Source organism: Halictus rubicundus, chromosome 5 (genome assembly GCF_050948215.1).
Source record: "Halictus rubicundus isolate RS-2024b chromosome 5, iyHalRubi1_principal, whole genome shotgun sequence".
NCBI lineage: Eukaryota > Metazoa > Arthropoda > Insecta > Hymenoptera > Halictidae > Halictus > Halictus rubicundus.
The window spans coordinates 1,437,544-1,463,809 of NC_135153.1; the positions used below are offsets into that span (position 1 = coordinate 1,437,544).

General features: G+C 40.2%; 1 protein-coding gene across 1 annotated transcript in view; it reads right to left on the bottom strand.

The window, feature by feature from the left end:
• Nucleotides 1–26,266, bottom strand: part of Su(tpl) (Suppressor of Triplolethal) — a 184,709-nt gene that overhangs the window by 116,776 nt on the left and 41,667 nt on the right. Inside the window, exon 2 of the mRNA XM_076787615.1 lies at nt 667–714. Within this exon, the coding sequence (XP_076643730.1) occupies nt 667–714 (48 nt within the window). The remainder of the gene's footprint in view (nt 1–666; nt 715–26,266) is intronic.

Below are 26,266 nucleotides of genomic sequence, written 5' to 3' on the forward strand. Positions count from 1 at the left end.
CACGTGACGCGTTTCGCCTCTGTCGCGCATGTGTCACAGTGTCACGTGACTAACCCGGTACTGGTAAAGAGAGGGTAACCGCGTTCCCCTCAATTCGAGTCAATTCCCCTAATCTGGCGACTCCTTCAGTACACCTTGCACTGAAAGCTCGATAAATCGACTAGAAAAAATCGTATATCAAATTTTAAGCACTGCTTGTAAAGGGGAAGCTTCAATCTTTAAATCTACGGTGGTTTCAGTCGCGAGAAAAATTGTTCAACGTTTTTACAACCGAGTCAACTGGTAACATTTTGGACCAAAAAAAAATTCTAAAAATATTTTTGAGAAGGAGGAACGACGGCGAAAGTAGAGGCTCCCAGCTTTGAAATATACATTGTTGCACTATTTTTTTTAACAAAATTGTCACATGATTTCTCGAGAATGGGAAATTTAGTGTTGAAATACTTTTTGGAGTCACTGTATTTCGTTAACTTAGGAAGAGGCAATTACGTGCCCGTCGCTAATTTGCGTTACTAATCACGAGCGAACTGGTTATCGTCCGACTCCAATAGTGTTCGTCGCATCGCGGTCGGCTATTAACAATTAAACGCACGAAAGCCTGCGCATGTCGCGCAGGCGTGACATTCAACGTGAATGTATAAACGATAGAAAGTGATTTCCACTTACCCCTTCGTTTCCTAGGAACTGTATAGTAGGGTTCTGGCTGGTCTTGTTCTGCAACAGAATCGGACAAATTTCAAGTTAATTTCGCTGATACATATCTGCACGGTGTACAAATCATTACAGAAAGATTTTCATCGCGTAGAAAGGAAACACCACGAAATATTTCACGCTCGCTGTATTTTCTCGAGGGGATTTAATCTGATATTTCGTTGAATGAGAACCGCTGAAGGACATTAAACCAGGGATCTAATCAACTCGACCTCGGCTCGACGAGGAAAATGAGCTAAACGAATCGGTGAACTAAAAACTACTAATGACAAAATAATCTCTGGTCGTTCATCTAAAATGATAAAAATATAAGGAACTCCGTGATTATGCGCGCGAGTTAATATTTCCATGCGTTCAACGGAAGTTTAATATACTTTCGCTGTTTTATTTGTCAGTTCACGTAACATTAATAGCTCCGATTTTATACTGCAACGAAAATAAGAGATAACTATTTGAAATAATTTATTAAATTATTTGAAGATTCAAATAATGTTGATTTATTTAAAATAACAGCAATTTCAAATACTATTAGAGCAGAGTAAAGAAAAAAAATCGATTTTGTATTTTATTAACTACGATGCACTTTATTAAAAAATCTAAAACTACTAAATTTTTCTGAAACTGCTATCTCTATAACTTCGATGAGAATATATTATTTTTTTCGGATTCCTTCAGATTTTCAATTTTTTTGAAACATGTTTACCTAATCCGAAATATCTGACAAAAATAATCGTGGAAATGAGAACATTGTTTAAATAGTATTTCGGTTCGTTTAGTTTGATGGAAAACAAATTCTACCGTTTTCAAACAGACCCGGAGAAAAGGCTCGTTAACGATACCAAGTTAACGAGAAGAAATCGGCAAGTGACCGCGTATTTGCATAACATGCGTTGGCACTCTCTAGCCGGCAGAAAATTCAGGTCTCATTCAGCCGAGAAAAAGAAAACGCTCTCGCGCTTTCCATGCGCGTGCTCGCGCCGCGCCGGTCTCCTCGTTGTTTGCCCTATCGACCCGCGTATCAACACGTGCATACAATTCGGCGATAAGGCACGAGATAACAGAAACGGTCGCGCAACGACCAGTCTCGTGAAACTCTCGATTTCGAGTTAATTATGAGAACATAGACAATCAAACAATCATCCTGGACATTTCGACTAACAGGGTTTGTCTCAGCGACAGTCCTCAGAGTTACAACTGCAGTATTCTCACCGTAACTGTCGCAAAGATCTCTACTATAACTGTCGACACTTTATCCCCGCCATTGGGGGGACCTCCCTTGGATCCAGTCAAGCGATTAACAAGCTCTACAATCGAGCCAGCGAAGGACCCAAGTATCGGCGAGAAGTAAGAAATGGAATTCTAATTTTTGATATTTTTTTTTGTGAAACTTTACTATCATATTCGTCTTGATCTTCCAATTAAAATGACACCAAACACGATATAGTTACGATCATAATTGTATAACAAGCGACCAAAGTTTCAGACTTGACATTTACGGTAGAGGTACACGAATTCTTAACTTTGTTTGTTACATACGTAATCATGATCGTAATTATATCGTGTTTGGTGTCGTTTTAATCGGAAAAACGAGACGAATACAACAAACATCGAATAAAACCTCTATTAATTCTCATTGGTGGTTCTACTCATAAATATATTTTGCTAATAAGCAAAACGAACGCCCAGCTATTACGGTGATATTAGTTATAGTCCAAAAGAGGCAATTCTCTCTGTTCGCCATTACCGATTTGCGATGGCTGGGAGATCACGAATTCACGATAGATTTATCTCCGCCGCGAGCATCATTAATCAACACTCGATTGAAAGGTTGCGGGCCTTCTAAATCACCGTGAAAAATATTACATCTCGTTGCGTCACGGTTTTTTGTATGTAACGTACTCAACATCTTGTAGAGTCGCGTTCGAATTGTCGATCTTGCGCAACCATTAAGATCGTGGATAGCGAAATCATTGAACATTAAAAAAAAAAGAAAACAAAAAAAAACAGAAACAGTCGACGCAATTATCAAGGCGATCTTCTTTTAGAAATCTGTTGAATTGAACGAGCAGTTTATCTTGATTCCCGAATTTCCGGTACCGTCGTTGCGATAAATCGGCTACTCGATCGAAAACATAATTCGAAAAGATAAGTTTCCCTTGATAAGTGTTCGATTTCTTGCGGCTCGAGAAATCAAACCCATAAGATCTCGCCACGTAACACATATTTTCCCGGATTTCGTTGTGCCGACGACGACGACGACGACGACGACGACGACGTGTGGATGTAACATGATTTCGCGTGCGATACGCGGTCGCGATCGTTTGAAAAGGGAAAGTCCGCCGGTAAAAGCTTCGTGTGCCTTTGATCATCGAGCACGACCAACGAGGTTCGTAAAAACGAGATGCGCTACGATCGATGATATCACTGACGATCGATTGCGCTTCCGGCGATCATTGCCAACACAGAGAAAATTGACCCTTTCACTGCCGCGGCGCGTCTGCGGTTTAATAGTGGGTTACGAATAACTTGTACCTAGAAATTCTTAAGCACTGATTGCTTAACATTTAATCAATACATCCTTCGAAGACAAAACACTTCGAGCTACCACAGTTCTGAACTATTTCCAGATCCTCATTCTTGCAGAAATCTACCTCAAACACTTGCTTTTGTAAAATTAAGATACCCTTTAAAAATTAATAACTTTTTAAAAATTGGACCACGCGACTCGAGCTTTTTGAGATGATAGACGGATTAATTTAGGCGTGGACTTTATGGGTTGCAACCCAGGGACCCCCTCGACGTAAAAAAAAATAAAAACAATTTAAATTAAAAACGGAAGAAATAATAAATCATACAAAAAAAATTTTGGTTAATTTGGCTTAATTGGGTAGGCCTCCAAACAGTGTTAATCCAGGGCCCCGTTCTGTCAAAGGGCCCCCTTCGCGGTAAAAAAAAATAAAAACAATTTAAATTAAAAACAGAAGAAAAAATAAATTATACAAACATTTTGGTCAATTTGGATTAATTGGGTAGAGCCCCAAACAGTGTTAGCCCAGGACCCCGTTCAGCCTAAGGGCCCCCTTCGCGGTAAAAAAAAAATGAAAACAATTTAAATTTTAAAAAAATTTGGGTTAATTGAGTAGACCCCCAAACAGTGTCAGCCCAGGGCCCAAAACTTAACGGTCCGCCGCTGGCGCAGATACGGCGAACACCGCATCCGCGGCACGGATCTCTCGCATTCTCGATCGGTGTCCTTCGAAACTAATACCGCTATTAAATCTTCTCCGATCGAATGCAATATGTAATGCGCATGCATCGACGTCCGGACACCGTTTCAATCGAACGTTGGGGATTCAACGGGATTCGAGGCTAGAGTGCTCGACAGAAAAGCAAATAGCCGGCAGAACGGGGGCACGGTGGACTGCGACGGGGGGAGGGGGGGGGTGTGGAATGGCCAAATAAATTAATGACGTAAAAGGCGACCCATGGTCTGGACCATTAAATGCTCCCGACGTGAAACATTAACGCTTCGCAGACCGCTCGATCGAGCAGACTCCGCAATCGAGTTCCAACGAGCGAGAAACAAAAATGCGATTCGGAGAAAAACAGGAGCGCAAAGGATGCCGGAGAATAAATGGACGAATTGCTGACGCACCACCGACACGTGCTCGATCGGTGCGGCGATTGAACCATTGTCGCCAGATTGAGACTTGCCCCCCACTCTATCCTTCCCCTTCTACGACACTATTCCCCCACGGCCCGGTCACGTGACGCGTTTCCCCTCAGTTAATTTACAATTACTGAGATTGTGAAGATGCATCCATTACTCAACAAATTTATATCGTTGAGTATATGTTGTTTAAAAAATGGGTAAAAATTTGTGTAGATACAGTGTCTCTATATATGTCCCAAATGCCTAGCCGATAAAAGGCCCAGAACTATCCCCACTACTGCGAGGTACACCCCATGAACCGAGGCTTCTAGAGCTCGCTGTCCTTCCCTACGTTCGTACGTTACACCACAAAGTAAATAAACCTGTAGATAGTAATAGTGTCTTTTGATCGCAACGTTTTGTAACACTTGCGTTCTAAAATCCGGACACAACGTATGCAACAACTTAATATTTCATCACCCGTTATTTAACCATTCAATAGGAGAACGCGGTACGGATTTTTGTTAATTGTGCTATTCAGGAAGGAGGTTCGAGTTGAAATTGCGATTCAGTAGCTCGCGGCGCCGCGCAAAAACGGGCATTTTTTCGCCGTTAGAATTCTTGCGAAACGGTCGTTGCGAAAGAATCGCGCTGGCAGGTGTACGGCGACCACAATGAAGCGTGTTTGCCTGACGTTCCACTTTCAAATTTCCGTGGTGCTCGAAACTCGAACGAAAATGCTAACTGGGGTGTCGCGTAGATTAGTTTGCGCGAGATCTACACCCCGCGACAATACGGGGTGGGGCAATAACATTGTCCACCTTGAACATTTCCGTTGTTTGTAACAATATGAAAAAATGATATGTACAAAAGTTGTATGGTATATAGACGAAAATATTGTGATGTAAACATTTTTTCCGTGTGTGAAGGCGTTTCCGAGATATAAATAATATCTCGTTAACTATTAGATCTAGGACGTATGAAGGTCAATACATTTTCCTTCACGCACGTAAAAACTGTTTACACCACAATATTTCTCCCTCTATACCATGCAACTTTTGTATATATCATTTTTGGTATTATTAGAAATAACGGAAATATTCAAGGTGGACAAAGTTATTGTCCCACCCTGTATAGTAGAACCCCTCTGATGGGAGTGGACCTTAGCTATAGAGGTCCAAAACTTGTTTCGAGAATTTTTTGGTCTTGACGATATTTCCAAAATAACAAAATACAGTTATGTTTGAAAATAACAAGAGATCAAAATCTTAAAACTTTAACGCAAATGCGGCACAGGTTCCCGTCGTCCGATTGGTTCAAAATTTTGCGCGTACCATTTCGTCACCAAGGCTCACAATTTAGGGGTATGATAACAGAAAAAATGAAAAGCCGAAAAATAAGGACCACCGTAGTGTACAGCCCGTTTGTCGACGCATGTTGTGTCCGGCCGTTCATCCCCTAAAAATGCATCAACGAGAGCATAATGGCTCGGAGGTGACCACACCGAGCCACGCCTCGGCGACAATTTCTTTTCACCCGGACACAAAACAAGAGTTCCATTAGCGCTAGGACCGGGCAAAGCTTCTTTCCGCCGGCTGTCAAGCGATTCGGCTCGTTGCATTCATTCGCCGAAAGGACGGCGAGGGCGGCAGGGGGGTGGAGAGCTTGCCATTCGCAGAGACTAAATTCATTTCGGTCAGCCGTGCGCCACGTATAAAGAGATGCAACAATGGCGTACGCGCTCGGCCCGAGGACAACGAGGAGGACCCGGGTCTGCGTGAACCTTCTCAAAGAGGTCCTCTAGCTACCCTCCCGACCACCCTTCTCCGACCGAGGACCTCATCGCCAGGTCAATAACTCTGCGCCCCTTGCGGTGCCTCCTTTTCTTTTCCTACCTACCCTCCAGGTACAGGCGGTTGCAAGAACCGTGGACACCAAACTTTGCTCATTTGCCACGCTCGTTAACCTGTACGCCACTGTACAATATTTTCTCCGTGACGGTCGTATCTTCGGGTCTACCGAGCGACGGTGCTATGAGAGGCACTACACTGTAGTGTGCCGAACGTAGAGAAGGATAGCGATTTAAAAAAAACGAGGGACTGAGGTTCGGGCGTTCGGTAAACATCAAAGGGCTCGTGCCAGCTCAGCCTTCCGAATACAAAAATCAAAATTCTTTCTTTTCGATTTTTCATCAATGAATCTCTTAACATCGTATTCGTCTCGTTTTTCCGATTAAAATGACACCAAACACGATATAATCACGATCATCATTACTTGACTTGACATTTACGGTATAGGTACACGAATTCTTAACTTCATTGTTACACAAGTAATTATGATCGTAATTATATTGTGTTTGGTGTTGTTTTAATCAGCAACACGAGGCGAGTGCGATGGTAAAGGTTTTGTAGAAAAAATTAATAATTATAAAAGTTGCAATCTTTGACTTCGCTTGCATTAGTGTGAGTCCCACCGATACTCACAGTCATTTTTTGACAGAACGTGTTGCTTACAATGGTGCTTGCTTCGATCAGTTCATTTAGAAAACAGTTGAGCTTGTTTAATGTCACAGTTAAAAATCGAACGCAACAATCTAATCTAATAAACATACACAAAGCAATAGATTGATTATTTTCTCAGTCACGTTAGCCAAGATTTATTGCAGTTACCCTTCCATTCAAGACCCTAAAATCTCGATAGTCACGGTCCGCTCTGTTTCACAGCAAGGTTCGGATTAGTGCACCGGTCGAACCTCGGATTAGTGTCAACGAAGTCGTTTGCATTACTTTAGCTCATCGTTGCGAGGAATTCCCTGTGTCTCGGGATTAATGTTCGCTCGTAGGATCGATCCTAAGTTTACGATATTTAGTATCTCGTAAAATAAAAGTTCCTGCCATTGGACAAATGAAAGATGACCATTATCGTTAGGACACCCTATAGTTTCGGTTGGCCCGTTCGATCAGGAGGCTTTATCGCCTCGCACACTATGGATTTCTCTGGCTACCCTCTTTTCCCCGTCGAAATTGAATCTCCGGCACCGTGCGCCTCGGTTGTATTAGCAATAAATTATCGTGTCTCCTCGAGACGGCCACCTAACTTGTCGACCGAACGAACCGCGCCCTGCTTCTCCCCGTGACGGAGATCACGTTCCTCTCCCGGTGCACGTCAGCTAATTGATCCTAATCCGTCATTCCGATAAATTATTCAGGATCGTCGGCGATCCTGTCCCAGAACGGGGAGCCACGAAAGAGGAAATCGAGGGAAATTGAGGGAGCCGGAAACGACACGTCGACCGAGAACGGGTCGAACGAATAATTCGTCTTCCAGCGGAATCGACGGGGACGGTTACACCTGTTGAATTTCGTTTTTAGAGCCACTCGATTCATGGCCGATTGATAAATTATTCGACGGTGCCGCGGGGGACGTGGGATGCGTGCATAATTTAACAGTGGATCGCCATCGATCCTGCGAGACATGCTTCAACCGATCCTTTTCGTACTTGCAGTCCACAGAGGGAGGAGTTCGTTCAACTGATTCGCCGGTGTTTTCGGACCAGATACAGTCGAGGAGAGAATTAAGTGGGCACCCTGCGAAATTCAACTTTACTGCTCTATTATTGTTATTTTAGGAATTTGCCAAAAAATTATCACAGAAAGTAAGCAACGTTCTTTGAAAGTAGAAAATATGAACTTTAAAATCAGTTCAAGTCTACTACTCTGTTATTGTTATTTTAGGAATTTATCGCAAAATTGCCACAGAAAATGAGCAATGTTCTTCGAAAATATAAGCTTCAATCTTTAAAATCAGTTCAAGTCTACTACTCTGTTATTGTTATTTTAGGAATTTATCGCAAAATTGCCACAGAAAATGAGCAATGTTCTTCGAAAATATAAGCTTCAATCTTTAAAATCAGTTCAGATCTACTACTCTATTATTGTTATTTTAGGAATTGAGCATATTACCACCGAAAATGAACAATGTTCTTGAAAAATATAAACTTCAATCTTTAAAATCAGTTCAAGTTTAGTACTTGATTATTGTCATTTTAGGAATTTACCAAAAAATTCCCACAGAAAATGAACAATGTTCTTCGAAAATATAAGCTTCAATCTTTAAAATCAGTTCAGATCTACTACTCTATTATTGTTATTTTAGGAATTGAGCATATTACCACCGAAAATGAACAATGTTCTTGAAAAATATAAACTTCAATCTTTAAAATCAGTTCAAGTTTAGTACTTGATTATTGTCATTTTAGGAATTTACCAAAAAATTCCCACAGAAAATGAACAATGTTCTTCGAAAATATAAGCTTCAATCTTTAAAATCAGTTCAAGTCTACTACTCTGTTATTGTTATTTTAGGAATTTATCGCAAAATTGCCACAGAAAATGAGCAATGTTCTTCGAAAATATAAGCTTCAATCTTTAAAATCAGTTCAAGTCTACTACTCTATTATTGTTATTTTAGGAATTGAGCATATTACCACCGAAAATGAACAATGTTCTTGAAAAATATAAACTTCAATCTTTAAAATCAGTTCAAGTTTACTACTTGATTATTGTCATTTTAGGAATTTACCAAAAAATTCCCACAGAAAATGAACAATGTTCTTCGAAAATATAAGCTTCAATCTTTAAAATCAGTTCAAGTCTACTACTCTGTTATTGTTATTTTAGGAATTTATCGCAAAATTGCCACAGAAAATGAGCAATGTTCTTCGAAAATATAAGCTTCAATCTTTAAAATCAGTTCAAGTCTACTACTCTATTATTGTTATTTTAGGAATTGAGCATATTACCACCGAAAATGAACAATGTTCTTGAAAAATATAAACTTCAATCTTTAAAATCAGTTCAAGTTTACTACTTGATTATTGTCATTTTAGGAATTTACCAAAAAATTCCCACAGAAAATGAACAATGTTCTTCGAAAATATAAGCTTCAATATTTAAAATCAGTTCAAGTCTACTACTCTGTTATTGTTATTTTAGGAATTTATCGCAAAATTGCCACAGAAAATGAGCAATGTTCTTCGAAAATATAAGCTTCAATCTTTAAAATCAGTTCAAGTCTACTACTCTGTTATTGTTATTTTAGGAATTTATCGCAAAATTGCCACAGAAAATGAGCAATGTTCTTCGAAAATATAAGCTTCAATCTTTAAAATCAGTTCAAGTCTACTACTCTATTATTGTTATTTTAGGAATTGAGCATATTACCACCGAAAATGAACAATGTTCTTGAAAAATATAAACTTCAATCTTTAAAATCAGTTCAAGTTTACTACTTGATTATTGTCATTTTAGGAATTTACCAAAAAATTCCCACAGAAAATGAACAATGTTCTTCGAAAATATAAACTTCAATCTTTAAAATCAGTTCAAGTCTACTACTCTATTATTGTTATTTTAGGAATTTACCAAAAAACGACCACAGAAAACGATGTTCTTTGAAGGTAGAGACTTTGAACTTTAAAATTCGAGTCTACTACTCTATTATTGTTACTTTAAGAATTGACCAAAGATTGACCGTCGAAAATGTCTCATATTCGAAAATTTAGTGTACCAATACTTTCCAGATCCTCTGCAGAAATGTCTTTCCTTTCTTAGCACCTCCAAACAGCTGAAAAGAATACAATGCATGGCGATCTAGATCCGCGTTCACATGAGATGATCTCCGGGCGCGTTGATAAACAGCAACAAAACAAGAGGATTAGAATCCTCAGTTAGTCATCTTCGCGTTCCCCGTTGAGAAAGATTTCATCATAAACCGGTGAAGTCGCGACCGACACATAAACTGCAGAAACGTGACGTTGTTTGAACTCGCTATCGTTCCAATCGTTAATCTTTATTCCCGCGTAAGTTTCCAGAACGGCCGTGCATTATGCGAATCTCTCATCGCGAGATCGAATGTTTCAACGACTGTCGGCGATCGGCGAAACATATATTCTTTGTTCCGTTGTTTCTCCGAGGATGGTCTATCTGGAAGATTTCGAAGAAAGCCGACCGATGACGACGAAGATATTCTTCTTTGATTTCATCGATAAAAACACATTTTCCTATTCGCGACCAATGATTCAACCTTCGACCATTCACAGCGGAGGAAAATGCAATTCTTCCACCGTCGAGAATAATTAATAGATACCGCTACAATGATTCTTATCGCCCGTGACGCAAGCCAGCGACAAGGATGATTGATCTGTGCCAGCGATTCGAGTGTTGCAAATCTCCCGACAATGTCGTATACTATAGTCGGTTCAGAGGAAGAACAAAGGATCGGGTATCGGTTGAACGGGCTTCGGGAAAGGCTTCGGAACTATAGTACTATTTTTCCACGTCGCCTACTCGTTTGGCCCGTCCGTTAACGCGAAACGTTAATGTCTATTGTATTCGAACCGCGCGAACAACAAATCCCAAACAGCCCTGTCTGTACACCAAGCTGACCCTATAAACAACTTTCCACGTTCCAGCTCAGTCAGCTTAAGGGGTTCGCCCGGAGTTAGGGGAAATTCTAAGTACCTCGGGACGACCACGGTCGGCCGCAAAACGAAATCAGTGGTCTCGCGAAGGGGAAAGCAAAATAATGCGAGGTTCACAGGCAATCTCTCTGGTTACAACATACCATTTGTCTTGCGTTAAGAAATTTTTCGACGCCCAGAGTTTACGATATAATCAGGCGAAGAAAACATATTGTGCGTACGGGAATGATTGAATGGCTTGGCAAACAGAAGTTACAGTTTTTCTTCAATATAATTCGACGGAATTGAAAGTCGTGTGTCACTGTCAAGCGGGTGATCCAATTGTTGTGAACAGATGGAAAAATTGCAGAAAGATAGCTCCTGTATTTATGACTAATACTATGTGTACTACTATAATACTATAAGACTACATAACAGTATTATGGCTCCTGTATTGTATTGTAATGGTGTAAAATATTACAGAATATTTCTAAATACGTTACTGTTTGTAATGATTACGATAAAGTATACTCCCATATAAAACTATTTAATGATACTATTTTTGGTCTACTTTGACACAAAAATCGCTCAAAAATTTCACATTCAATGTGAAAATGTATTCTAACACTTGATTGAGATAGACTGAAAAGGATCTTATTTGTTAACACTAAACCTACCAAACATTAACAGTATCTGGTAAATATTGCCTTATAAAAATGGCATCACTTAATTTATTGAGATTGTTCGTAATTTTCAATATAATAAATCCTTGGACAAGGAGATTAATTCTACTATTTTCCATAAATGAATTCTTATAGTTTCCATAATTGTAAAATATAAAATCGGTCATTTTGACCGTAGTAGGTTTAGTGTTAAATAAATATTAACCAAGTTCAGGTCAGTTCAGTTTATCTTAGCTTAAGAAAAGAAATTTGTGGAGAAACTTCAGTTGCAGAAGGGTGAACTTGATTTATAAAAAGTTAAATTTGTAGTGCAAAAAGGTGAGCATGATTCACAAAAGGATTAATTTGGAACGCAAAAATTTCCGTAGGTTAAAATCGGTCCACTGCTTCTCTCTGCATCAGTGTCACCAGATTAAGACTTGTCTCCCACTCTGCCCTTCCCCTCCTACGTCGCCATTCCCCCACTCCCCGGCGGCGAGCATCCCCACGCTTCGGTACGGAACGGTCACGTGACGTGCTTTGTCTCCGTCGTGCATGTGTCACGATGTCAGGTGACTAATCCTGTAATAACGGAGAGGGGGCAACCGTATTCCCCTCAATTCGAGTCAATTCCCCCGATCTGGCGACCTCGTTCTGTTCAGAGTTGTCAGATTAAGACTTGTCTCCCCACTTTACTCTTCCCCTTCTATGACGCTATGCCCCCACACTTCCACCACACTGACAGAGAGAGGGTAACTGTATTCCCCTCCGTTCGAGTCAATTCCCCTGATCTGGCGACCTCGTTCTGTTCAGAGTTGTCAGATTAAGACTTGTCTCCCCACTCTACGACGCTATTCCCCCACGCCTCTGCATGGCCCGGTCACGTGACGCGCTTTGTCTCTGTCGTGCATGTGTCACAATGTCACGTGAGTAACCCAGTAATAACAGAGAGGGGGTAAATGTATTCCCCTTAATTCGGGTCAATTCCCCTGATCTGGCGACACCGTTTTGTATTGTTACCTCGGAACGCGTATCCTTTGTCGAATCACGAGCGTACCGCGGCGCAGTCTACGTCGTTGGCTGCGCGTTTAATCACTCAATTATGGCGGTACTTTCTTGCTCGGCGGCCACGCGGTGACATTATAAATTCCGCGTTCCTTTTCCGAGAATTAGACGCGGCCGCGTTGGAAACGGTAAATCCGTTACGTGTCCCCCACGCGAACGGAGATAACAAGCCCAACGCTGCCGGCGTTTTTCTGTTTCTTTATTTCCCCCCGATCGAGTTCGCGCAAATCCGCGGCCGATTTTTTCCGAGACGTTGCGAAACCCGCCGTGTCGCGTCGTTCCGCGTGTTCAGAGCGGCGCGGCCTCGGAACGGGACCCGATTAGAATTTCGTGGACGGCGGGACGTGTTACGAGTCAGCCGGGGTACGATGCAAAATGCATGAACATAACCGCTCGCTTATGCAACTGGACACGCCGGACTCCAGGCGAGCATCAAGCCGGATTTTCTTCGGCGTTCTCGCGAACCGGTGCACACCGGTCGATAAGCGTAAAAAATAAATTACCAGATAAAAGATATATATGTATATATATTTAAAAAATCAAAATGACTAGTTTGGTGGTCGAAAAAAGATTATTCGGAAATTTGTCGTATTCACATAATCGACTTGAATTTTTCTGCCAAGATAGATGGAGTTGCCAGACGAATGAAAAATTTTGGGAAAATTTTGCCAGTTGTGTGTAGTCCGAATTACGAAAAAATTAGAAGTTACTTTCTAATTTAGAAATATGTTCTGTAATGATCTATACAATTACACAGTCTTTTCCAAATAATTTTCTAAATAACCATTTCCAAATAATGATGTTGACAGACATGAGGCTTAACACGTCAACTGCCACGTCAGTCACATATGACTGACAGTGATTTTTGTCTAGGTTTAGAAATTCATTTTTACTGCAACATATCCAGATAAACCGAATTTTATTAGGATCTTTAGAATTCAGAAGGGTTAAGACAGCATCCCCTATAATACATTTTAAATTTCTAGTTTCGGTTTCATTAATTAAATTACACTGATTTTGTGAGAATCTCTGGGATTGATTTTTGGCAGTTAACGTGTTAATCGCCGGTCACCTTAAAATCGTTTGACTTGGATTTTTCTCGCGTTTCTCGGGCCGAATAGTGTGCGGCCGGCGGAGGGAAGAAACGTTTCGCCAAAAATCGCCGTTCGACACAATTAATCGGTATCGCGGGAGCGCGGTTGCCGGCTCGCAACAGGTAGGCCAGGTGATCGTTAGCGGACAGACAGCGCAGCGGCGAGAAATTCGACAACGCCGCCAACTGGTTCACTTTCTCTCGGCCGGCGAACTCGCAGACCGTTCTGGCTTCGTTCTTGTCTTGTGACGCGTGCGTTCTCCAACCTGGCCACGCACTCGCGTCCTCGCCGCGTCCCTGTGTGGGCGTGTGCGTGCGTGCACGCCGCTCAGAACGCCTTCGCGGATTCTAGACCGCGATCCATAGATCCGGGTAACAGCGGAGCACCGAAAACAAATCTGATTCGGTCGGAATGTTTTCGAGTTCGCTCGACACGACAGTTAGGCGAGCATCCGAGTCCTTTTCTTTCGTAGAGAACATTGACCCCTTGCCACCGGTTCTCATGCGACAGTTATAGAAATTTGTGTGTAACAGACCCGTAGAAAGTTGAATAAAATTTATTTCTATTCTTTCCTGAAAATGACATCAAGGAAACATCGTGGATTTCGAATTCCAACCGTGGCGGAAGCGTGGGGGGAACAGTGTCGTAGGAGGGGAAGGGCAGAGTGGGGGTCAAGTCTCAATCTGGCGATACAAATCAAATAAATAAATCAATTTAAATAAACCTTGTGTTTGTCTAATGTTGCAAGCCCGGACATTTGACAGGCAACAACCTAATAGATCCGACATGCCTCGAACCCGCGATGCCATGATAGAATACCGTCGCCGAGCAGACGTAGAAATGGTCGCGACAGTCGCATGACGCAGCCGAATCCCAAAGTGTTAACCAAGATCGCCCGAAGCCATTCCCAATGCAAACGACGCGGGCTCAACACCTGTCGCTCGATGGAATGTACCGAGGGGTCTCACCGATCATGAATCGTCGGTTCGAGCCGCCATCTATAGTCATCGGGAGCACGCTGAGGTTCGAGCAATCATTCGACGCTCGTTCGATTCTACGCAACTGACCTTAAAAAATTATCTACCGGTGGTTTCAAGATTTTTCAGTCTTCCCAAAATCATGGTTAACGATTTCTTAATAGATCAGCACCAGTAACTTCCATCGTGAACCATCGAGTCAACCTCAGTAACGCAATCTATTCTGTTTGAGATCATTATATTTTGTATTAAAAATGGCAAGAATATAACTATCCAAATTTTTAGCCATCTTTCAATAATATATATTCAAAGAAATAAATTTGTTGAATAATTCCAGATGCATCTTTGCAATCTCAATAACCGTAAATTAAAAATTATATGAAGAATCCGCCATTTAAACCTAATAAACCTAGTGTTACACTGCCTTTGACTATTATTATTAAAAAGCCTACTGCAGTTTGCAAGCGTTTTGATACCCAGATTTGCAGAGAATGGCCGAAGTCTCACAGAATGTAAAATTCAGATGATGTATTGTTGCGTCTTCGAGACTGATCGATAGGAATTTTTCTCGGATTATTAGAATGCGCTATCGTTATGATCGGTGAACATAAATCCGCAAAATCTCCCGGGATCTGATTCGTGCTCGGAGAGTCGCAGCCGTAGCGCATGATTCGTCGTTTGTTTCCTCGAGATGAGACTGCAACTTCGAGGGAGCACGATAACTACTATCGATGATGCAACCACTGTGTTTCTATCGACCACTGCAATCCTGATTCGTAGCACAGTGTGCGCAAACCAGTGGGTGGATTACGTGTAGCTTCTGCCAGGCTCCTGCACTATTTTCACATTACTTTAATCTCGCGAGCTAATCCGATATCATTCGCGATTAAGTGTAAAGGATGTGAAAAAATTAGATGTCGCTCCATTTCAAGGTCAATAGGTCAACGAGTTTTTTTGCGTCTTATTGTACTCGTCACAAGGATGAAAAGTGCAAAAGAAACCACGGGTCAAAACTCAATCGTTCCGTTAAAAAATTATGACAATTTTCATTATCAAACTGACTTTATTTATATTATATTTCCGGCATATTTCACGCGCAAAGAAATAATTTCCAATTATTGCCTACGTCAATAGCACACATAAACTCCATTTGACTGAAAAATGGAAATATAATAGAATCAGTCTGGTAATGAAAAAACTTTACCACAATTTTTTAAGAGAACTATTAAGCTTTGACCGATGGTTCCTTATGCACTTTTTATCCTTGCGATGAATAGATTGCGATACGATAAAAAAACATAGTTGACCTTTTGACCTTGAATTTCAAGGTCAAATTTTTCTGCACCTTTCTTGCTTCAATTTCTATACACCCTGTATACAGACACTCTACGTAGTTCTGCGTTCGCGCGCTGACACCGATAAAAGGATCGCGGGCTCGCGTTTATTTGATTTCAAATCTCTCCGGATCTTCGATAAACAACTTACGCTACTCGTGTTTTAATCTTTAAACAACTTGTGTTACTCGTTAGCAGGCTGCGGGATCTTCATGCAAATTCTAGGTTTCACGGTTTATGTTATGAAAACCGGAACAAGTTTAATTTATCCCGGTACTATAATATTCTTTACAATATTATACTATAAAATTCCGTATGGTAAGCAGAGGGTAAAGATGTTGTCAACATTTTTTTTTAAATGTGCTCGTACTATAAATGCATAAAAATCCGCGGTCCACTCATTGGACTGCTCTCTCATTAGACTTGAAGAGGCTGAGGTTTCAATCGGAAACGTCCTCTTGGAAAATAAATTTGTCTCCGACCCTAATTCCCACGAATTAATCTGCGAAAATGCGGCTCCGTATAAGCATTCATCGAATGGGTTTCCATCGTAATCCCATGCATATCAATGAGACGATTGCAGCGCTCCGAGGAGCGTACACGCGCGAGGCATTCGTGGGGAAAACTACTTTTACTCGCGCGTGGATCCCCGGCAAAGCTCTCCGGAGAATTTTAATCCCGAGCAAACGCGTTTATTTTCGAGCGCGTTTCGCCATTTTTCTTTTTTAGACGCCGCCGCGCCGCGGAAGGCGACGTTGTGTGAACAAGGCGTTCGCGCGCGACGCTCATTGAAAACGGGGTCGGAGGGGATTTGCGAAGAGCGAGAACGTCGGAAGAGCACTTAACACCATACATCTTAATTTTTCCATTTTTATTTCACCGAATGAATTATTTTGATTTTATGCTGTTTTCGTGTAGGCGGTGGAAAACAGTGATTTTTGAGAATTTTTTCAGAATAATTATTGGACATACGGAGAGAGTTATTTTGGTTTTATACAGTTTTCGTGTAGGCGGTGAAAACCAGCGATTTTTAAGAATTTTTTTCAGACTAACTATTGGACATACGGGAGTGACTTTATGGAAATTTAGACAGATAGTCCTGAAGTGCTAGAGGCTTTTTTGTAGCTCAATTCTTCTTATTAATTATCGTTCTTCATGCAAAAATCGTATGCGTTAATTGCAAGACTTAGGAACTAAATAGGAATTTCTCTCTTTAGTGGTTTTACGAAGTTGTAAGAAATGTATTGACACACTTATATTTTTTAAATCATTTTCTAGTTTGAAATTTCACCCACCCACTTTTTCCGTAAACGCATAAAATCCATCCGACACGGTGCATTCAAAATACATTACAAATCCATAATGTATTTGTTATTCAAATATCTTTTCACACGCTGTTTACCCATCGCTACCCGGGATGGCGCCGGTGTCGTAACCAGAGAGATTAGGCGTGGCCGCGATAAGCTGTGCTCCACAATCGTTGCTATGTACATTTCGCAGATAAGTTATTTCTAAATCTGAACCAGTTTTTCGTCAACTTTGTCATTGTTCAGCGTAGCAACAAATTTCCTCCGTTTAATTTCGCAGGAAAAATAGCGCCGACCTTTTACGTGTTCGGAACGCAACAATAATAATTTAAAAAACGCTTGAAATATTCCTACATAATCTTGTAAATCAGTAGTGCATACCAGTGCACGCGGTAACTGCATATTCGACATTTTTTGCATTCAATTCTACTGAAATATGCCGCCTTATTGCAAACTTGCAATAGAAAATAAAAGAACTGAAAAATTCGGAGACACTTTTTATTTAAACTCTTTCACCTAATCACTCCTGTCGTAAAATCCGTAAAGTTTTATTTTATTGAATAATAAAATTACAGGGTCGTTCTGGGTCGCGAGCGAGACGAATCGCGAGCTAAAGGTTCGCGTTTCTCGTCGAGCGTAATCGTCCGCGAGCAGAATATGTCAGGACAAATTCTTGACGCTCACAATGACAAAATTCAATCAACGACCACGCAGCGCTAAATGTCAAACAGACCCGTTCGACGCCGCGTGAAAAATCACGCCGCTCGGTCAATCGATCGATTTCCAAGTCGGACGAAATGCATATGGCGAAAGGATTGTCCCTCCTTCTTGCACTATGCATTGCGACGATCACTTAGTCGCCGCGAGGAGCGTCTAAGTCGTTCTGCGAATGCGAAACGCCATAAGCCTTCCACCTTCCGAATCATTCCACTTTTCTCTTCGGACTTTTCACGATTTTCGTCCAATCGACAAATTTTTTTTAATAAAACTGGATGCAACTTTAGAATCTGAATAATCGTAAATTAAAAAAGTATGTCTGTTATAAATGCAAAATAAAAACGTTCTGCATCGATTGTGAGGAGCAGGATATAACTAGAAATTTATTATTAACTTAATTTAATTTTCTGAAGATTGCACTATTTTCTCTATTCCACCTACTCATTTGTCTTGTAGACGTATAAAATCCCCAGTGTAGTTATAACTCGATGAAAAGCGATGTACAGTAAAGTCTTGATCTAAGCCGAACGGAGCTACACGATCTTAGTCAGTCCGCCTACCCCCTCCACTAGGGGACATACCCCGCGAGGGGTGAAGAAACAAGTTGTTTGATATTCTTAAAATATTTTAGTCAAATCCATTGCTTTAATTTTTGTCATGAATGCACAAAATTCGCAGTCGTATATGTTCGCAAGCACATCGCAATAAAAGTGTAGAAAAGACGGCGTGCGTCATTCGCCTTGCTTTCCTCGTAAATATAAATATGTATGCTTTCCGAACGCGAGAGTATACGTTCGTTTTATCGAGTTAATGAAATTCCGAGCATATGTAATTGTTTCTCGGCATTACTATCACCAATGTCTCACTTAACATATTTTCGAGACATAAACACTGTGGAAATTAATGTCTTCGCTGTCCGTGTCATGACTCGTGTTCGAAGAATTGCTATTGTCGCATTGTGACATTTTCGTAGTTCAGCCGTTTTTTTTTTTCGTGTCAACGCTCGTTTCGAATTCAGTATTATACACGGCTGCACATATTTCCCGTTCGCGCATAGATTAGTTTAATGGCTGTACTTCGTTTAAATACCGTGGACACTTTCCACATAGATCCAATTAGCATTAAAGATACGAGTAAATAATCGAGGAAACAACCTTCGTTGAAAATAATGCAGTCAACATACAGGGTGGCCCATCAAGAAATGCAGCCACATAAATGTCTCCCCCAATTGCGTGGATTTTAAAAATGCATTGTATATAATTTATTGGGAATAAATTTCATATTTCATTGTAATATTAGAAGTCAAAGAAAATAAAGTCGATAAATAAATTATTATTTACTATGTACGTGACGGATATTTGCAATTTGCACACATCAATACTTCCTCAAGATAATACAAATTTAGTGTAGCTAGATTTCAAAAAAAAATTATCTTGGCGTAAAAATATTCTCTACGGTGTATTGGTCCGACGTTATGACTGTAGATAGAAACTGCGTAAAAATTATAGTAATCCGAAGTTAGACTTTTTAGGTGTTTAAAGAGCTATTCATTAACACCTTAAACATTACATGTTTCATTGCTCTCGATTCAAAATTATGGTGCGAATTAGTAGATTTAATAAAACCAGTTAACCAATAACAGTTTCACATGTTACACTGCGTGGCAGAGTAGGAAAAAGAGAACCGAGGAGAATTACGTTCGATTACGATGATATAGTACGTACCAATTTCGACGGTCGCTAATTAACAGTTCCGAATTAGCTGACGCCTTCGAAACTTGTTCTAACGCCGCTGACGCGTAATCGCTCGAAAACGATAAAACGCGGCGCGAGTAATCGATTCGAGTAATCGCCCAGGCTGAGACGATTTTATTTTCTGTTTCATTAACACTTCTCTCTCTCTCTCTCTCTCTCTCTCTCTCCCGTGTTCAGAGAAAACCGGCGAACAGTGACGGGAAGGGAAAAAAAGGCCCCGGGAGAAGGGAGAGGAAGGAAAACGAAAGCACCGGGAGAGCCTGGAAAGTGGAAACACGTCTACCTTAACGAAGCTCATTGTTCCCGACCTTCGGGTGAAACCCACAATGTTGCTTTTCTACTTCGTCCACCTTGCTGCTTGAGCACCGATCCGAGAGTTCACCTATTTGACCGTTGAAAAGCGAAGAAAGGTGTTCCGGACGAAGAAGCTCGGGAAAATGATCGTTCAGCGACGAGCCACCGTGAACAAAACGAAACTGCCTTCTTCGGATTCCTTTGCTTAAGCAACACTCTGATACGATAACTAGTTTCTACAACCCGAGACGAAACTATACATCTAAGGAAACGTGGTAACCGTATAGCAACAGTTTTCAATTTATTCAGCTTTTCCAAGCATTTTTAACTATTTATAATATTACAAATTTACGGAGACGATTTGACGATAGTTTTTGTTTTTTATATTACATTATTTAACCAACTAATTACGCTGTTCATTATTTAACACCGAACATTGATTAAATTAGGTTCACACTAGATTTGCGGAGCACTAAATGTGACTATTTTATAAAAAAAATAACAATACTGCATCTGTCCAAATTGTCGGCCATTTTGTAAATAATATATATCCAAAGAAATAAATCTTTTAGGATCTGAATAATCGTAAACTAAAAATATGTGCCTGTTATAATTACACTGTGGATTCATGAGCAAAATAAAAAACGTTCTGCATTAATCGTGGGAAGCAGGAAAAAATAGAAATTTGTTATTAACAATCATGATACACTGGAAATAATGGAACAAGGATATTTAATATTCCTGCAGTTTGTACGGTTTTCTATTCCACCTACTCATTTTTCTTGTAGACGTATAATAATCCGCGGTGTATTGGTTCGACTAGGTTCCTTAATCCGGTTTGTGTAGAATAATTTTATTATAACTGGACAGCGGATTTCATGAATTTATGACAAAAATGAGAAGTAATTTAAAAAAAAAAGATGGAAAAATTTTAGAATACTGTTATATTATTTTCAACCTATGAAATATATTGAAAAAAAAAAATAAATTTCTACTTCACTCCAGTTTATTGCAATTCAGGTAGAGAATTTTTATTTTGCACAAAGATCCGCTGTCTAATTATAACAGACATTTCCTGCACTCGCGCATATGCAGTTGTGCACGGGATATTTAAGCACACTCGATCTTTAGGCCATCAATACTAACACGCGTGCGCTGCCACAGCGCGCAAGCATAAACAGAGCTCGCTGTAGTGGTACCGATAATTTTTCGCAGATATCTGAAACTAAGCGAGACCGCCACTAACAAAGGAAAAACTGGTAAAAATGTAAAGATTTGTATCCAAAAAATCATCGAAATCGAATGGCAGGTAGCTGTTCTGCAGTTTTATCCAACGCGACATAGCGTTTGTCCGTTGACAGAGGTCCTTCATCGAGCTTATGATTCGACGGAGTCTGCGAGGACACCCTCCTACGGTTCGAAATCCTCGACTCGGAAAACCGAGACACCCTCTCCTACCTACGTCTCTCCATTCACCTTCATCCCGCCGCCCTTGAGAAGGTAACGCCGGGATAATGGATCCCCGTTGTCCGATTCTCGCTCGGTCTAGCCCTCCGCCCCTCTTGCCCCTCATTCCACCCACCCCCACCACCGTTCCTCCCCAGTTTTCCTGCCTTCGGGTTTCGCGCAAGTTGACCGATGGAGAAAGGACACACCCCGCCATTGTTACGCGGCATCGACCGACCGCCAGGACCCGTCTAATTCTTCGATTCGATTCCCTTCTATTTAGAAATACAGTATTCTCTCCGTAACTGTCGGAAAGATCTCTACCGTTACTGTCCAAATTTTATCCCCACCGCTGGGGGGATTCCCCCCTTGGAGTCAGTCAAGTGGTCAACACGCCGACCGAGCCAGGGAGAGGTCGAGTGTCGGTGAGACTCACACTAATGCAAGCGAAGCAAAATATCGTATTCTAATTTTTGATTTTCTTTTGTGGTAACCCTTACCATCGTATTCGTCTCGTTTTTTCGATTAAAATGACACCAAACGCGATACAATTACGATCATAATTACTCCTGTAACAAGCGAAGTTAAGAATTAGTGCACCTCTACCGTAAATGTCAAGTTCGAAACTTTAATCGCTTGTTACACACTTATGATCGTTATTATATCGTGTTTGGTGTAATTTTAAGCGGAAAAACGAGGCGAATGCGATGGTGAAAGATTCTTTGAGGAAAAATCGAAAAGAAAGAAATTTGATTTTTGTATTTAAAATTGTATGGGGTCAACAGTTTATACCACTTTCGGGCTGGTATAAACCAATTCAGTGAGTACGTATACTGACTCGATAAAAGCCATAAACGACTTCTCGGTAAGTCGTAATAAGGAATAAACTATTCAAGTCGTTTGAAATAATTCATACAAGTCGAACTTCGAACTTCATACCAACTGTTTGCAATAACTGCAGTCATGAGTCTACCTTGTATACTCGTGACCTTTTGATTGTTTCTATTTATAGTGTGTATAGCAGGCGGATAAGTGAAGATCGCAACAAGTTCCATTGTTATAAATTCAACACTTCTGCAAGATGTTATGTAAAGAATTCCGATGCGTAGCGATGCAGAAATATTAAAATGCACCAAACTTCTAGACACTCTAGTAACTCCAAATCTTTTTATACTAATAATACGTAACAATTTATTATTTAAATTACCGAGTAATGAACAATAGAAAGCAGTAAAAACACACGAGAAGAATTTTAAAATATTCTCACATTAAAAATTATTTTTGTAACATTCTCACACCCCGCAAAATCCTACTAAAATTTACGTAATTAATAGCTTACAGTAAAAGTTGCCTTCAGAGTTTGATAAAAAAATTTGTATCGACCATACATGACCGACGTGGCACTCGAATTGTTAATTTACAAATCACACTTCCAGTCGTGCCTAGAAATAAATTAAGTTCACAGAACATCTCGAACAAATTTTCCACTACGTCACCACGTGCCACAAAGCAAAGAGCCGTTCGGAAGTTCCGCGGAGACTCGAATGTCAGGGTAGAAAGAAACCACTCGACAAAAGAAACTTGTGTCTTTCTCAGTCGTTCTCTATTTGTCTCGATCCTTGAAACGCGTTGCTCGCTTCAACAAAGACGGAAGTTTACATGGAAAGCGAGGAGGCTTGCGCCGCATGGAAACTTGCCAAGCAGACACTGTCCGCAGTCCGTATTAACAGTATCATACTGTAGCCGAGTGGATTTCAGTTCCATAACTTCTAATTCGCCTGGAAAATGTTTCCGCGTGCACGCGTACTTAAACGCTCGGACAGCGGACTAATATTTTTAGACATTCTGACGCTATTCTTTCAAATTTACCAAAACACATTTCACAATTTCACATTTTCGAAAGAACCGTGCCGAAACAATAAAGTTTCAATCATTTCAAAAAAGATACAACGTGGGCTACAGTCAAACGACCTAATTCTGCTTCTCTATCTGTCTGAAATTCCCTTGTTTGCTTGTTCGTTTTGAAAAATTTTTTCGTGGAAATACGAACTGGTTCGTAGCTAGTACATCTTGCGACGAAACTGTAAGACTTAAGAAAACGAACGAACTATTCTAAAAGTGTCTTCTTCGTCCTTCAATCCCAGTGTTATTGTTTACATCGTGCAGCAACACACTACACAGTGCAACGCCTTGCCTACAGCTACGGTCAATAAAAAAATGTCAATAAGAAATGTACAGTCCGGCACAGTACTATTGGCACACTTTTAAAAAGACGATAACTTTTCTAATTTTGGACCGTATGATTTAGATTTCTTTTTTGGAAGTAGAGTGAAGGGCGCAGTTACTGCGGGGGTATCCATTACTGTGCCTATATTAATTATACTTATATACTATATTTACACCATATTACACTTATACTATATTTATTATACTCATTTTAAAAGCATAATAAATATTAAAAAAGAGATATCAAATTTTTCATTCAAATCAGTCGATGATATATCCCTTGTTTAATATTGATCGTGCTTTAAAAATAAGTATAATTAATATAGGCACAGTAATTGGATCCCTTACCCTAGAGTTTACTAGATAACGTAAGAAAGTAATTTTGAAAAATTGCAATTGGTCGGAATAGCAGAGAAAATATTAAAAGTTGCTTTTTACAACTTTCTCGCGTGGGCCTATATTGAAAATTTAAAAAGTATGTTTCGTAGATCTGTATGAATTATATACAAACGGTTAATGATTAGAAAAATTGTAAGATACTGTTATATTATTTCCAACCTATTAAATATATTAAGAAAATAAATGTCTGATCCATTCCAGTTTGTTGGAATTCAGGCAGAAAATTTTTATTTTCCATAAAGATTCGCTGTCTGCAGATTGTCGGACTTTAAGAGGATCGGTGGTCATTGTTTACGATAGGGCGAAGGAAATTCGATCGCTCGTGACAACCGTCGACCGGTTTACGTCGGTCTTTAACCGCGCTGCCTGCGGAATTAATCAGTGAATATGTTTGCATAAAGTCGCGTTTATGGGCGAGGTTCGAAAAATGCGCGCGCAACAACGTTCGAAGGACTCCCCCCGTGCATGCATTTGCATCCGCCAAGGAATTCCGGAGGTGTTCAGTAGTAGAAACGTTGGCTTCTCGTTGTCCACTTTCTGCGAATCTTTTTCGAGATGTTTGATGGTTTCCAGAGAAGCTAATTCCCTCGCGATGATCGTAAACCACAAGGACTCGTTGTTTATCGTCTATCTATCCTTGGACCAGACTGTCCAGGACCTACCAGCGGAGAGTTACATGTCAAAGCTTCCACCGGGTTTCAGGTTGTAATAAATCGGATCTTTATGCGAAATATAAATTTTTCTCCGTCCACAAAAATAGGAGCCATACAGAAATTTCGTTTGTCCTTTACGTTAATAGACTAATTCATAAATTCTTTCCATCTATCTAGTGCTTTAAATTGCACCTACTCATTTTTCTTTAGCCTAGAGTCGCCAGATTAAAGGGGCACATATATCTAGGAGGTCGAAAAGTGAGCTTGAATTTTCTTTATTTGGACAAATGGTTATATTAAAAAACCATTTGGTAGAAAAGTTGCGTTATACTTTTATTTACAAAATAAAAAATTTTCGTGAAAAAATATCCAGTAGGATAGTGGTGGCAACCATGTTTATGAGCTCACTTTTCCACCTCCTAGGTGTATGTCTGGTGTATGACTAATGGTGTATGACTAATCCGGGACTGGCTGAGAGGGGGTAACTTCTCCCCCTCAATTCGAGTCAATTCCCCTGATCTGGCGATTCAATGTCTTTGACAAGACTTTTGTATGAAAATTCACTTTCGTTATTAAACTGAAAGCCGTTATGACGTTTGTTGATCCCTTGGATCGTTGAAGATAAGTGGCCTCAAGTATCGATCGCACGATTCAAGATTAATCTGTTATTTATCTCTGACGTGCGTACACATCGACATAAAAACGATAGATCATTCCCCTTTGCGGACGTTTGTCAAACTTTTTTTTCAGAATTTTTTCATCCTTAAAACTTTGCAACTTTTTAGCAACCAGTCGACGAAATAATATTCAATGAACTCATTTACAGAAAAGAAACAGATTAACCAGCGTAGACGAAACAAAGAAAAACAGTTCGAACACGATAGCAACAAAGTTGTTCGATGGAAAAATAATTCGCTTGGAAACGAACCGTTCGGCAACGATAATTCTTTCACTGCGTTAATTCGCCCGATAAACGTAATCAGAGACGAAGTAGCAAACAAGCACCAGATTGTTGCAGAGCATGATCCTCTCCTTCCCCTCTCTGCCGCTCACTATCATCGCCCGAGGACTCGTAATGACATTGTTAACGCCTGCGGAAGGCGTGGCAGACGGCATTATTTAGTTCGGGTATCTTTAGTCGGAATTACCAAGTATTTCCCGATAGAGTCCATCCAGACAGCAACCATAATCTATCAAACACTTCTAAACTTAATTCCTAACGACAAACTTAATAATTCTAAACTTGGAAATGAGTTAAGTAATCGTGAAAGATACGAGCCATGTTATCTGACTCGATACTTCACAAGATAAAAACGATATAACACAGTAAAATTATTTACCGTAACTGATGACTGACAATTTTTAACAATTAAATATTAAACTTCTCAGATTTTTGGCCCGTTTGATTTATTCTGAAATTATTCTATGGGTTTGCTTGATAATTATTTTTATTTATTCGAAGTTCTTTTGACACATCAAATAAATAAAAAAATTTTAGAACAAATCAAATGGACC